The 14,327-nt window shown below is 37.6% G+C and overlaps 3 protein-coding genes across 3 annotated transcripts; all 3 read left to right on the top strand.

Moving 5' to 3' along the window:
- The first annotated feature begins 267 nt into the window (after positions 1-267).
- LOC141752950 (tripartite motif-containing protein 16-like) lies at positions 268-2,691 on the top strand. The gene has a single exon (XM_074611236.1). The coding sequence runs from the start codon at positions 288-290 to the stop codon at positions 1,950-1,952; it is 1,665 nt and encodes a 554-aa protein (XP_074467337.1). The 5' UTR covers positions 268-287; the 3' UTR covers positions 1,953-2,691.
- A 4,579-nt stretch (positions 2,692-7,270) lies between these two features.
- Positions 7,271-8,696, top strand: LOC141752951 (tripartite motif-containing protein 16-like protein). The gene has a single exon (XM_074611237.1). It carries the CDS (start codon positions 7,296-7,298, stop codon positions 8,574-8,576), a length of 1,281 nt encoding a protein of 426 aa, XP_074467338.1. The 5' UTR covers positions 7,271-7,295; the 3' UTR covers positions 8,577-8,696.
- Positions 8,697-11,967: 3,271 nt separating this feature from the next.
- LOC141752948 (tripartite motif-containing protein 16-like) lies at positions 11,968-13,973 on the top strand. Its single transcript, XM_074611234.1, has one exon. It carries the CDS (start codon positions 11,989-11,991, stop codon positions 13,651-13,653), a length of 1,665 nt encoding a protein of 554 aa, XP_074467335.1. The 5' UTR covers positions 11,968-11,988; the 3' UTR covers positions 13,654-13,973.
- Positions 13,974-14,327: the final 354 nt, after the last annotated feature.

Raw genomic sequence — 14,327 nt, 5'->3', positions numbered from 1 at the left:
TCCACTTCCTGAAATGAAGCACAACTTTCACAAACCCCACCCAGACTTTATTTACTGGCAAGGCAAGGCTCCTCCCGCTCAAAGTCTATACAGCTCAGACTTGTCATTCCCTCCCCTTTCACAGATCTGCCCGTTTACAGATGGGTGCAAACACCATGTGATCAAATGTAAGAGCTGCAACGCTCATACACTGCAGATCAGTGGACAAACATTGAGGAAATGAGCACAGCATTTATCTGGTAACAGAGAGTGAAACTTACAGACATTCACTGTCGTCTAGGGGAGAAATGGCGCAGCAAGTGATTCTGGATCGAGACAAACTGAGCTGTTCAATCTGTCTGGATCTTCTAAAGGATCCGGTGGCTATTCCCTGTGGGCACAGCTACTGCATGAGCTGTATTAAAGACTACTGGGGTGAGGAGCATGAGACGAAGACACACAGCTGCCCTCAGTGCAGGCAGAGCTTCACACCGAGACCTGTCCTGGTGAAAAATACCATATTAGCAGAGTTTGTGGAGGATGTGAAGAAAGCAGGACTTCAAGCTGCTTCACCTGATCATTCCTCTGCTGGACCTGGAGACGTGACCTGTGATTACTGCTCTGGGATGAAGGTGAAAGCCCTCAAGTCCTGTCTGGTGTGTATGGCCTCTTACTGTGAGCAGCACCTCCAGCCTCACTACAATTTAGCTCCATTAAAGAAACACAAGCTGGTTGAGGCCACTTTAAAGCTCCAGGAGAACATCTGCTCTCAGCATGACGAGGTGATGAAGATTTTCTGCCGCACTGATCAGAAGTGCATCTGCTATCTCTGCTCCATGGATGATCATAAAGGTCATGACACAGTCTCCGCTGCAGCAGAGAGGGCTGAGAGGCAGAAGGAGCTCGGGGCGAGTCAGCAAGAAGTCCAACAGAGAGTCCAGGACAGAGAGAAAGACGTGAAGGTGCTTCAGCAGAGGGTGGAGGCTATCAATCTTTCTGCTGATGAAGCTGTGAGAGACAGTGAGAAGATCTTCACTGAGCTGATCCGTCTCATTAAGAAAAGAAGCTCCGAAGTGAAGCAGCAGATCAGATCCCAGCAGACAACTCAAGTGAGTCGAGCTAAAGAGCTTGAGGAGAAGCTGCAGCAGGAGATCACTGAGCTGCGGAGGAAAGACACTGAGCTGGAGACGCTCTCACACACAGAGGATCACCTCCATTTCCTAAACAACTACCCCTCGCTGTCACGTCTGAGCGAATCTAAAGACGTTCCCAGCATTGATATCTGTCCTCTGCGCTCCTTTGAGGATGTGACAGCGGCGGTGTCAGAGGTCAGAGATAAACTGCAGGCTGTTCTGAGTGAGGAGTGGGGAAAGATCTCTCTGGCAGTGACTGAAGTGGATGTTTTACAAGCAGAGCCCAGAACCAGAGCTGAGTTTATGAAATATTCTTGTCAAATCACACTGGATCCAAATACAGCATACAAACGTTTGTCATTGAGTGACAGGGACAGAAAAGCAACAGTAATGATAGGAAACCAGTTATATTTGGATCACCAAGACAGATTTGATATATGTAGTCAGGTCCTGAGTAGAGAGGGTCTGACTGGACGCTGTTACTGGGAGGTGAAACGGAGTGGGAGAGTTTGTATAGCAGTTGCATACAAGGATATTAGAAGAAAAGGCATCTTTAATGAATGTGGATTTGGATTAAATGACAAATCTTGGTCATTAGAATGTGACAGTAGTAGTTATATATTCCTTCACAACAATATTTCTACTTCCGTCTCAGGCCCTCAGTCCTCCAGAATAGGAGTTTACCTGGATCACAGAGCAGGTACTCTGTCTTACTACAGCATCTCTGGAACCATGACTCTCCTCCACAGAGTCCAGACCACGTTCACTCAGCCTCTCTATGCTGGATTTTGGTTTCGATATGGTGATGGAGGCACTGCTGAGCTGTGTGAGCTCAAGTAGACAAGAGTTTAATGAGTGATTCATCTCTGTACAGTAAATGTTGAGGTGTGTCTGCACTGCAGAGATCAAACATAGTGGATGGGACTTTTTTCTTCTATTTTAATTCAATGAAATGATTTTATTTGCTACATAGAGATTGTTTGTTGAAATTTGATTCTTATGTTATATTTACTAAACATGTTCCTTATATACTGTGCATGGACAATATTGTATATCCAAAATTAATGTAATATAAAGTTAAAAAAGACTAATGTTTACTTTTTAGTACTCTACATACTGCTGTCTGTGCTGATATTGTAAAATCACATCACCTTTTTTTGTAAATGTAACCCCTTCTGAAAAATAGCTAATCATCTTTTTAAGAGTGAATTCAAGCGTCTTTACATGGTTAAAAAAAAAATATTAAAAGTTAATGTACAAAATCCGACAAATAAATACCCTAAATAAATTATTGACTTGTTACCATTATATCAGCAAACTTATATTCTTTTTAAAAATTGCACTGACAATACGCTCTATATTCTTCCTTTCACAAAAATCTGTTGTTTTCCAACTAAATTTCTGTCAAACTAATCAGTTTTTTTCAAGATATTTTGGTAACAGACAAACACACGGGGAGATTAATGAAGACAAATAAGCTCCAAAACTTTGGCTTTTTTTGCAACAGAAAACATATCAAGACAATATTTCAGCAGAATGTGTTAAATGAAAAATAAATACTTTCTTTTTTATATATATAAGGATTAAACAATCTTGTTTCTTGAAGTTTGATGTTATATTTAGGCTACTAAACATTTTCAGTATATACTGTGCATGGAAAGTATTGCATATGCAAAATGTCTGACGAAAAATATGTTTTTGTACTACTCAAAGTTGAATTTGGTTATTATATACAAGGGCTTAATTATGTAAAAACTACAAAGTGAATTAAACAGTCATGTATGTAAAAATGTATAAATGTATTTGGATGGTTTGGATTTTTGAGCATCTGCCAAATGAATGTAATATAATTTCTCTTTAAAATAATTTTAGTGGTACTAAATCTTCATATCTTCATAATTTGTATAATGTAATGTTTATTTTCTGCATACTGTGCTGCTGTTAAAATAGGCAACTTTTATTTTAATGTACCCAGAAAAGTACGAGTACCAGAAAACTGGGATCATTTTAAATGTAACCTTTTGAAAAATAGTTTGGTAATCTTTTTTTTAAAGAAAGAATTCAAATGTACTTTCATGATAACAATTATTTTGATACATTAATGAAAATAAATGTTAAAAATCCTACAAATAAATAAATAAATTGTTGACTAATCTATATTCTATATTCTTCATTTCACTGTCCGAGTATCAACAAAAAAAATGTGTCCTTTTCCTACTTCATTTCTTTCTAATCAATCAGTTTTCAAGATATTTTGGTAACAGACAAACACACAGGGAGATTAATGAAGGCAATAAAATAACTTCCACTTTCTGGTGGATTTCACCAGAAACAACACAATTTTGGAATGATTTTAAATTTGTAAAATGTTGGGGTCTTTTTTTTGCAAATGAAAATCATGTTCAAGACAATATTTCAGCAGAATGTTTTACTTTCAGATTTATTACACAACTTTTGAACATTCCACAACAATCATGCAGGAATAAAATGGGAATTATAGAAAGCTTTACAGGCTTCGCCAGTCACACTTTAGGAATAACTGGGCTGCACGTCGTCTCAAAAACACTCAAAATGTGAGGTAATATCTTTTTTAAATCATCATCTACCGACAACAGACCATGTGTTGATTTAATGCTGATGATGGTGAGAGAAGAAAATCACTCAAAAAACAATAATGAAAAAAAAGGAAATATAACAGAAACTATCAATTGAAGATTATCTCTTATTTCTAATAACAACTCTACTTTTCTTTGCCAAAAGCTGACGGTTACCTTCCAGTTGAAAATCGCTGAGTGAGTCTAAAGGAAGATGCACTGAAAAGGTCTAGACCTCTAAATCACAACTCATATCTCAAATGTGTTGAGTGATTCAAATGAAGTGAAATTAAAAGGTAATAGTCTGAATATCAGGCTAGAAGAGGTCAACCAGTCATGTACATTCAGTTACCAGTTAATAAAAGGTACATCTAGCTAAAACTAATGCAGTCTAACACAAAAGCCCTGTAATAAATCCTGTCTTCGTGAAGGTTATTGTGTTCAGTTTGTGTTGTTTAAGATGTGTTGTTATGATCTAAGTAATGTTGAATTAGCTCTAGCTAGGTCCTGTCCAATAAACACTCCTAAACTAACTTATTGTTCATCCTTACAAGTATGTTTTAATTCAGTGTTGATATTATTTACCATGAGTGCATCAATCAACTAAAACCCTGTATCACAACATTATAACAACGAGCTAGCTTTGTGACATAAAATGCAGTTAGACGATGTTACACCTCGGGATTCTGCTTCCGGGCCATTAAGTAAGACAGCTTCCGGTGTGTCTGTTTTTTTTCATACTTTATTTTTTTGGAAAGTTCAATATAATAGTTACATAAATATGTTCATGTTTCATTACAAAAAATTCAGCAAATATATTTTACGGTATAAAAAATAATATAAAAATAAAATACATTATACAACAAATACAATGTAAGGAAAGGAAAAGATAAATAAAAACAACAACAACAAATTGGAATAAATGTCTAAACAATCTAATAGTTTTTGCCAATTTAGAATTTTCAATCATAGTCAAATATGTTTTAAAATCAGTATCTTTAAAAGTATAAAAGAGGGATATTCTTTTAAGCCATATCATTTTATGGATATAATGTTTTGCTAAGAGAGTAATCTAATTCATTATAAATTTCATCTTCCGAAAAAGATTGTTAAAAGTGAGTAATATCTCAATCTTTGTTAGAATGATATTTTTTCAAAATGTTTTGAGAAGTTATTCTGTAAATCAAACCAAAAAGAAGTAGCATGAAAACAATCTACAAACACATGTTAAATAGTTTCCCCTTCACAGTTGCAAAAAGTGCATCTATTGTTAAACCGGTGTGTCTTTTAATTTAAGAGGAAATGCAGAAATTCACGCCTATGTGCTGCATATTGCTCTGTAATAAAACTGGACAGAAAAAAATAACTTACAATATGATTGTCTTGTCTTTATACAGAATGAGGGAGAAGGGAAATCCAGATATAACAAATCATTTCATTTTTCATTTCTTTTCCATACTATTTTTACAGGCTAGGCCTACCAGGCAGGTAGAGTTAGAGAGTTTTTTCTTTCAGGGGTTGCTAGTGTTGGTGTGTCTCTGTTGGTGTCAAGTGTGGATGCCAGCAAATACCACTTCTGGTACATTTCATTTTAACCCCCTCTCTCTCTTTATTTATGTTATTTTACCTTTATTCTACTAAGAACTCCCATTGAGATAAAAAAAACAAGAGAGACAATTACAACACATTAAATACAACATATTCAACATTATATACAAAACATCACAATAAAACAGAAGAACAGCTGTTTAACACGCTGGTAACCACATATCACCACATTCAATACAATGCCCTTAAATTCATCAATGGATATGATCTAATTTTAGATCTTTTTGTAGATGTCCAAGGTGCATAGTGGGAGAATCTCTCTCTATGTGTATGCAAGGTGCTATATGAGTACAGTTCACTTACAATTGGATTTGGTTTTTATATAAATGGGCTTAATTATATAAAAAACTACAAAATGAATAAAAGAGTCATGTAGGTAAAAATACATAAATGGATTTGGATTTTTGTGCATCTGTGACAGGCAAGAATAATTAATTTTTCAGGCATAATTCATTTATTTAGAGAAAAGCTAATTTCTTTGTTGTCTCAGTTATTACTGTATCATTTTCAGGACATGTCATTTAATTTTTGGATGTAAATATGCATCAACACTGGTCACTGTAGAGACTATGCAGCACATATGCAGTGAAACAGAAAGAGGAATAATGCAGATAGGTGATGCAGATCCTTGTGTGTGTGGGTTGATTTTGCGTTGATCTGTTGGTAATGCCTCGGGGCTCCAGTAGGGGGATCGCGCTCCTCTTCCTCACTCAATACAGAGACGAGTGAAGGGAAGAGCTGCGTGTGATTCATTCATCCTTCTCTCTCACTATTTCCCCTGTTTAAGGTAAATAACGTCCACAAAGCACTATAACGTTGTAAACACATGTTGTTAAGAATTCGTTATACGTCGTTGTTGTTCATTAGAGAGGAAAAGTGCACATTTTGTACTCTGTATTGTGTTTGAAAGTTTCTAGCTAACGCTGTTGCTATGTAAGCTAGCTGTCGGATGCATCGTGGTCCCGTCGTAGAGTCTGTTTACTTTGTCGTCGGCATTTAAGCTAGGCTGTTACATTCATATATGTGTATGCAGTTGTTGATTTTATAACATTTAAAGGTGAATTCATGTGTCTAAAAAAGTTAAAAAGCTAAAAGGTTAAAATACATTTCATAAGAGAGACTTCATGCTGTATTTAAATTAAGAACATTTAGAAGCAGTTAAAAAGATAATTTAAATGGTTTAGAGAAAGTTAAAAATGTAATTAAGCCATGATTACTGTGGTCCAGAAACTGAGTTCAGATGTTTAAATGTATGAGTTTTGTTTACATTGCATTACATTTCAAATGTAACTCAATACAGAGACGAGTGAAGGGAAGAGCTGCGTGTGATTCATTCATCCTTCTCTCTCACTATTTCCCCTGTTTAAGGGGCACAACACATCTGCCAAATGAATGTAACACAAAGTTTAAGAAAATAGTTCATTTTAGTATCTCCATGAACATAATTTGTATAATTTAATGTTTACTTATTAGTATTCATCATAGTAGTAGTGGTAATATATTACATTGGAAGTCTTCCAGTTTAATTCTGTAGTTCTGAATCTGAAAGACAGACTATAACTGAGGACTAAAGACACACAGCAACGCTCAAACCGCTCCTCTTCCTGGAATGAAGCACAACTTTTACAAACCCCACCCAGACTTTATTTACTGGCAAGGCGAGGCTCCTCCCGCTCAAAGTCTATTCAGTTCAGAGTTGTCGTTCCCTCCCCTTTCACAGATCTGCCCGTTTACAGATGGGTGCAAACACCATGTGATCAGATGTAAGAGCTGGAACGCTCACACACTGCAGATCAGTGGACAAACATTGAGGAAATGAGCACAGCATTTATCTGGAAACAGTGAAACGTACAGACACTCACTGTCGTCTAGAGGAGAAATGGCGCAGCAAGTGATTCTGGATCGAGACAAACTGAGCTGTTCAATCTGTCTGGATCTTCTAAAGGATCCGGTGGCTATTCCCTGTGGGCACAGCTACTGCATGAGCTGTATTAAAGACTACTGGGGTGAGGAGCATGAGACGAAGACACACAGCTGCCCTCAGTGCAGGCAGAGCTTCACACCGAGGCCTGTCCTGGTGAAAAATATCATGTTAGCAGAGGTTGTGGAGGAACTGAAGAAAGCAGGACTTCAAGCTGCTTCACCTGATCATTCCTCTGCTGGACCTAGAGACGTGGCCTGTGATTACTGCTCTGGGATGAAGGTGAAAGCCCAACAGAGAGTCCAGGACAGAGAGAAAGACGTGAAGGTGCTTCAGCAGAGGGTGGAGGCTATCAATCTTTCTGCTGATGAAGCTGTGAGAGACAGTGAGAAGATCTTCACTGAGCTGATCCGTCTCATTAAGAAAAGAAGCTCCGAAGTGAAGCAGCAGATCAGATCCCAGCAGACAACTCAAGTGAGTCGAGCTAAAGAGCTTGAGGAGAAGCTGCAGCAGGAGATCACTGAGCTGCGGAGGAAAGACACTGAGCTGGAGACGCTCTCACACACAGAGGATCACCTCCATTTCCTAAACAACTACCCCTCGCTGTCACGTCTGAGTGAATCTAAAGACGTTCCCAGCATTGATATCTGTCCTCTGTACTCCTTTGAGGATGTGACAGCGGCGGTGTCAGAGGTCAGAGATAAACTGCAGGCTGTTCTGAGTGAGGAGTGGGGAAAGATCTCTCTGGCAGTGACTGAAGTGGATGTTTTACAAGCAGAGCCCAGAACCACAGCTGAGTTTATGAAATATTCTTGTCAAATCACACTGGATCCAAATACAGCACACATCTGGTTGTCATTGAGTGACAGGGACAGAAAAGCAACATTCACGCAAGGAACACAGTTATATTTGGATCACCAAGACAGATTTTGTGAATGGAGGCAGGTCCTGAGTAGAGAGGGTCTGACTGGACGCTGTTACTGGGAGGTGAAATGGAGTGGGATCATTCGTATAGCAGTTGCATACAAGGATATTAGAAGAACAGGCACCAGAGAAGAATGTGGATTTGGATGTAATGACAAATCTTGGTCATTAGAATGTAACAGTAGTAGTTATACATTCAGACACAACAATATTTGTACTTCCGTCTCAGGCCCTCAGTCCTCCAGAATAGGAGTTTACCTGGATCACAGAGCAGGTACTCTGTCTTACTACAGCGTCTCTAAAACCATGACTCTCCTCCACAGAGTCCAGACCACGTTCACTCAGCCTCTCTATCCTGGACTTTGGTTTCCAAATATTTATTTTGGAGACACTGCTGAGCTGTGTGAGCTCAAGTAGACAAGAGTTTAATGAGTGATTCATGTCTGTACAGTAAATGTTGAGGTGTGTCTGCACTGCAGAGATCAAACATAGTGGGTGGGACTTTTTTATTCTATTTAATTCAATGAAATGATTAAACTTTTTTTCATTTGCTACATAGAGATTATTTGTTGAAATTTGATTCTTATGTTATATTTAATAAACATTTTCCTTATATACTGTGCATGGAAAATATTGCATATGCAAAATGAATGTAATATAGATTTTAAAAAAGAGTAATGTTTACTTTTTAGTACTCTACACACTGATGTCTGTACTGATATTGCAAAATCACATCACCTTTTTTTGAAAAAATAAAAAAAATTCTGAAAAATAGCTAATCATCTTTTTAAGAGTGAATTCAAGTGTCTTTACATGGTTAAAAAAAAATATAAAAAGTTAATGTTAAAAATCCGACAAATAAATAGCCTAAATAAATAAATTGTTGACTTGTCAAACTCTATATTCTTCCTTTCACAAAAATCTGTTGTTTTCCAAATAAATTTCTGTCCAACTAATCAGTTTTTTTTCAAGGTTTATTTTGGTAACAGACAAACACACGGGGAGATTAATGAAGACAAATAAGCCTTAAAAATGTTGGCTTTTTTTGCAACAGAAAACATGTCAAGACAATATTTCAGCAGAATGTGTTAAATGAAAAATAAATACTTTCTTTTTTATATATATAGGGATTAAACAATCTTGTTTGTTGAAGTTTGATGTTATATTTAGGATCCTAAACATTTTCACTATATTCTGTGCATGGAAAATATTGCATATGCAAAATGTCTGACGAAAAATCTTTTTTTCTACTTAAAATTGAATTTGGTTATTATATAAATGGGCTTGATTATGTAAAAAAAAAAAACTACAAAATTAATAAAAAGTCATGTATGTAAAAATGTGTAAATGTATTTGGGTTTGGATTTTTGAGCATCTGCCAAATGAATGTAATATAATTTATTTTTAAAATAATCTTAGTTGTACTAAATCTTCAGATTTTGTATAATGTAATGTTTATAAAAGGAGGATTTTTTTTAAGCCATATCATTTTATGGATATATTTTGCTAAAATATTAATCAAATTCATTTAGTAAATTTCTTCTGCCGAAACACTGGGATTGTTAAAAGTGAATAATACCTCAATCTTTGTTAGAATGATATTTTTTTCCAAATGTTATGTTCTGGTGAAACAAAACGTGGACCCAAAAGCAGCACACACTAGTCAAGGTTTAAAGTTGTAACAATGAGAATTTATTAATAAATAATACATTTAAATGGTGGACAGGGCAAGGTTTCTCAGAGTCCAACGTGGCTGGGATTAAAGACTGGAAGTCTTCAAGGAAGCGAGGAGCATGGGGAATGGGGTTCCAGTGTTCCTCCCGATGGTGTTTCCAGTCCACTGTGATCCGAGGAGAAGCAATGATGTTGGAGAGTGAGCAGGTAGGTATCGCAGGAAGTGGAGGCAGCTGGCAGGTAAGTATACCACACACTGTGGCGACGATAACGATCTGGCGATGAATCGCAGGAAGACCAGGGTTGATATACTGCAGAGTGTGTCTTGATTGATGATTAGTGTCAGCTGCTCCAGCAACCACCGCCCAGGAGAGGGAGGAGGAGATGGCCACACCTCCTTCCAGACAGACAGACCAGACTGACAGGGTAAAACACACAGGAGACAAAAGGACAGGGAAACAGGAAACACAGGGAAACTACTCAACTGCCCAGGTGATAACATGACAGAGAAGTTATTCTGTAAATCAAACCAAAAAGAAGTAGCATGAAAACAATCTACAATCACATGTTCAACAGTTTTCCCTTCACAATTGCAAAAAGTGCATCTATTGTTAAACCGGTGTGTCTTTAATTTACAAGGAAATGCAGAAATTCACGCCTATGTGCTGCATATTGCTCTGTAATAAAACTGGATAGAAAAAGTAACTTAAAATATGATTGTCTTGTCTTTATACAGAATGAGGGAGAAGGGAAATCCAGATATAACAAATCATTTCATTTAATTTTTCATTTCTTTTCCATACTATTTTTACAGACCAGTCCTACCAGGCAGGTAGAGTTGGAGAGAAAAATAAATATGAACGTTAGTTAAAATATTGTAGGCTTATTAAAAAGTGTAAAGAAAGCCAGGAATTCTGTTACCTTGTGTGATTAATTGATATTTAATTCAATGATTCGTACAGCATAACGTCAAATGACCTGTATTGGTTTTCAGGCAGAAATACTTTTTTTGTGTAGTTAAACTGATTCATGTGTGTTGAATTATTTATATGAATCAGTATCTATTTAAATAGGTTATTTGGTGTTGTTGGTATCCCCCAACTAATTACCAGCAGCAGGAAAAAAACAGGCAGCTTTTCTCTGTTGGTGTCAAGTGTGGATGCCAGCAAATGCAACTTCTGGTACATTTCATTTTAACCCCCTCTCTCTCTTCATTTACTTTATTTTACCTTTATTTTACCAGGAACTCCCACTGAGATCAAAAATCTCTTTAACAAGTGAGACCTGGACATCCATATAAAATTACAACACATTAAAATAGAAACATATTCAACATTATATACAAAAATTCACAAGAAAACTGACGAACAGCTGTTTAACATGCTGGCAACCACATATCACCACGTTCAATATGATGCCCTTAAATTCATCAATGGATATGATCTCATTTTAGATCTTTTTGTAGATGTCCAAGGTGCATCGTGGGAGAATCTCTCTCTATGTGTATGCAAGGTGCTATATGAGTACAGTTCACTTACAATTGGATTTGTTTTTTATATAAATGGGCTTAATTATATAAAAAACTACAAAATGAATAAAAGGGTCATGTATATAAAAATATATAAATGGATTTCGATTTTTGTGCATCCGCCAAATGAATGTAACACAAAGTTTAAAAAAAATAGGTCATTTTAGTATCTCCATGAACATAATTTGTATAATTTAATGTTTACTTATTAGTACTCATCATAGTAGTAGTGGTAGTAATATATTACATTGCAAGTCTTCCATTTTAATTCTGTAGTTCTGAATCTGAAAGACAGACTATAACTGAGGACTAAAGACACACAGCAACTCTCAAACCGCTGCTCTTCCTGAAATGAAGCACAACTTTCACAAACCCCCCACCCAGACTTTCTTTACTGGCAAGGCAAGGCTCTTCCCGCTCAAAGTCTATTCATCTCAGACTTGTCGTTCCCTCCCCTTTCACAGATCTGCCCGTTTACAGATGGGTGCAAACACCATGTGATCAAATGTAAGAGCTGGAACGCTCATACACTGCAGATCAGTGGACAAACATTGAGGAAATGAGCACAGCATTTATCTGGTAACAGAGAGTGAAACGTACAGACATTCACTGTCGTCTAGAAGAGAAATGGCGCAGCAAGTGATTCTGGATCGAGACAAACTGAGCTGTTCAATCTGTCTGGATCTTCTAAGGGATCCGGTGACTATTCCCTGTGGGCACAGCTACTGCATGAGCTGTATTAAAGACTACTGGGGTGAGGAGCATGAGAAGAAGACACACAGCTGCCCTCAGTGCAGGCAGAGCTTCACACCGAGGCCTGTCCTGGTGAAAAATACCATGTTAGCAGAGGTTGTGGAGGAACTGAAGAAAGCAGGACTTCAAGCTGCTTCACCTGATCATTCCTCTGCTGGACCTGGAGACGTGGCCTGTGATTACTGCTCTGGAATGAAGGTGAAAGCCCTCAAGTCCTGTCTGGTGTGTATGGCCTCTTACTGTGAGCAGCACCTTCAGCCTCACTACAATGTAGCTCCATTAAAGAAACACAAGCTGGTTGAGGCCACTTTAAAGCTCCAGGAGAACATCTGCTCTCAGCATGACGAGGTGATGAAGATTTTCTGCCGCACTGATCAGAAGTGCATCTGCTATCTCTGCTCCATGGATGATCATAAAGGTCATGACACCGTCTCCGCTGCAGCAGAGAGGGCTGAGAAGCAGAAGGAGCTCGGGGCGAGTCGGCAAGAAATCCAACAGAGAGTCCAGGACAGAGAGAAAGACGTGAAGGTGCTTCAGCAGAGGGTGGAGGCTATCAATCTTTCTGCTGATGAAGCTGTGAGAGACAGTGAGAAGATCTTCACTGAGCTGATCCGTCTCATTAAGAAAAGAAGCTCCGAAGTGAAGCAGCAGATCAGATCCCAGCAGACAACTCAAGTGAGTCGAGCTAAAGAGCTTGAGGAGAAGCTGCAGCAGGAGATCACTGAGCTGCGGAGGAAAGACACTGAGCTGGAGACGCTCTCACACACAGAGGATCACCTCCATTTCCTAAACAACTACCCCTCGCTGTCACGTCTGAGCGAATCTAAAGACGTTCCCAGCATTGATATCTGTCCTCTGTACTCCTTTAAGGATGTGACAGCGGCGGTGTCAGAGGCCAGAGATAAACTGCAGGCTGTTCTGAGTGAGGAGTGGGGAAAGATCTCTCTGGCAGTGACTGAAGTGGATGTTTTACAAGCAGAGCCCAGAACCAGAGCTGAGTTTATGAAATATTCTTCTCAAATCACACTGGATCCAAATACAGCACACAACCATTTGTCATTGAGTGACAGGGACAGAAAAGCAACAATAATGAAAGGAAAACAGTTATATTTGGATCACCAAGACAGATTTGATGAAAGGTGGCAGGTCCTGAGTAGAGAGGGTCTGACTGGACGCTGTTACTGGGAGGTGAAACGGAGCGGGAAAGTTTGTATAGCAGTTGCATACAAGGATATTAGCAGAACAGGCACAAGAGAAGAATGTGGATTTGGATGTAATGACAAATCTTGGTCATTAGACTGTGACAGTAGTAGTTATATATTCAAACACAACAATATTTCTACTTCCGTCTCAGGCCCTCAGTCCTCCAGAATAGGAGTTTACCTGGATCACAGGGCAGGTACTCTGTCTTACTACAGCGTCTCTGAAACCATGACTCTCCTCCACAGAGTCCAGACCACGTTCACTCAGCCTCTCTATGCTGGATTTTGGCTTCCAAGAAATGATGGAGACGCTGCTGAGCTGTGTGAGCTCAAGTAGACAGGAGTTTAATGAGTGATTCATCTCTGTACAGTAAATGTTGAGATGTGTCTGCACTGCAGAGATCAAACATAGTGGGTGGGACTTTTGTATTGTATTTTAATTCAATGAAATGATTTTATTTGCTACATAGAGATTGTTTGTTGAAATTTGATTCTTATGTTATATTTACTTAACATTTTCCTTATATACTGTGCATGGAAAATATTGCATATGCAAAATTAATGTAATATAATGGTAAACATTTTTTAATGTTTACTTTTTAGTACTCTACATACTGCTGTCTGTACTGATATTGCAAAATCACATCATCTATTTTTTAAAATGTACCCAAAAAGTACAGGAAAAACTGGTCTAATTTTTAACGTATCCTTCTGAAAAATAGCTAATCATCTTTTTAAGAGTGAATTCAAGTGTCTTTACATGGTTAAAAAAATATATAAAAAATTAATGTTCAAAATCCTATAAATAAATAGCCTAAATAAATAAATTGTTGACTTTGCATGTGCAAAATGTCTGACTAAAAATCAGTTTTTGTTCTACTTAAAATTGAATTTGGTTATTATATTAATGGGCTTAATTATGTAAAAACTACAAAATTAATAAAACAGTCATGTATGTAATAATGTATAAATGTATTTGGGTTTGGATTTTTGAGCATCTGCCAAATGAAT

This window comes from Sebastes fasciatus, chromosome 16 (assembly GCF_043250625.1).
Source record: "Sebastes fasciatus isolate fSebFas1 chromosome 16, fSebFas1.pri, whole genome shotgun sequence".
Taxonomy (NCBI): Eukaryota; Metazoa; Chordata; class Actinopteri; order Perciformes; family Sebastidae; genus Sebastes; species Sebastes fasciatus.
The sequence above is the reverse complement of the archived record's forward strand: the minus strand, read 5'-3'. Positions and strand labels throughout refer to the sequence as shown.

Bases quoted from the DNA above. Each gene is read 5' to 3' on its own strand.
- LOC141752950 (XM_074611236.1), top strand. From the start codon at position 288: ATGGCGCAGCAAGTGATTCTGGATCGAGACAAACTGAGCTGTTCAATC.
- LOC141752951 (XM_074611237.1), top strand. From the start codon at position 7,296: ATGAGCTGTATTAAAGACTACTGGGGTGAGGAGCATGAGACGAAGACA.
- LOC141752948 (XM_074611234.1), top strand. From the start codon at position 11,989: ATGGCGCAGCAAGTGATTCTGGATCGAGACAAACTGAGCTGTTCAATC.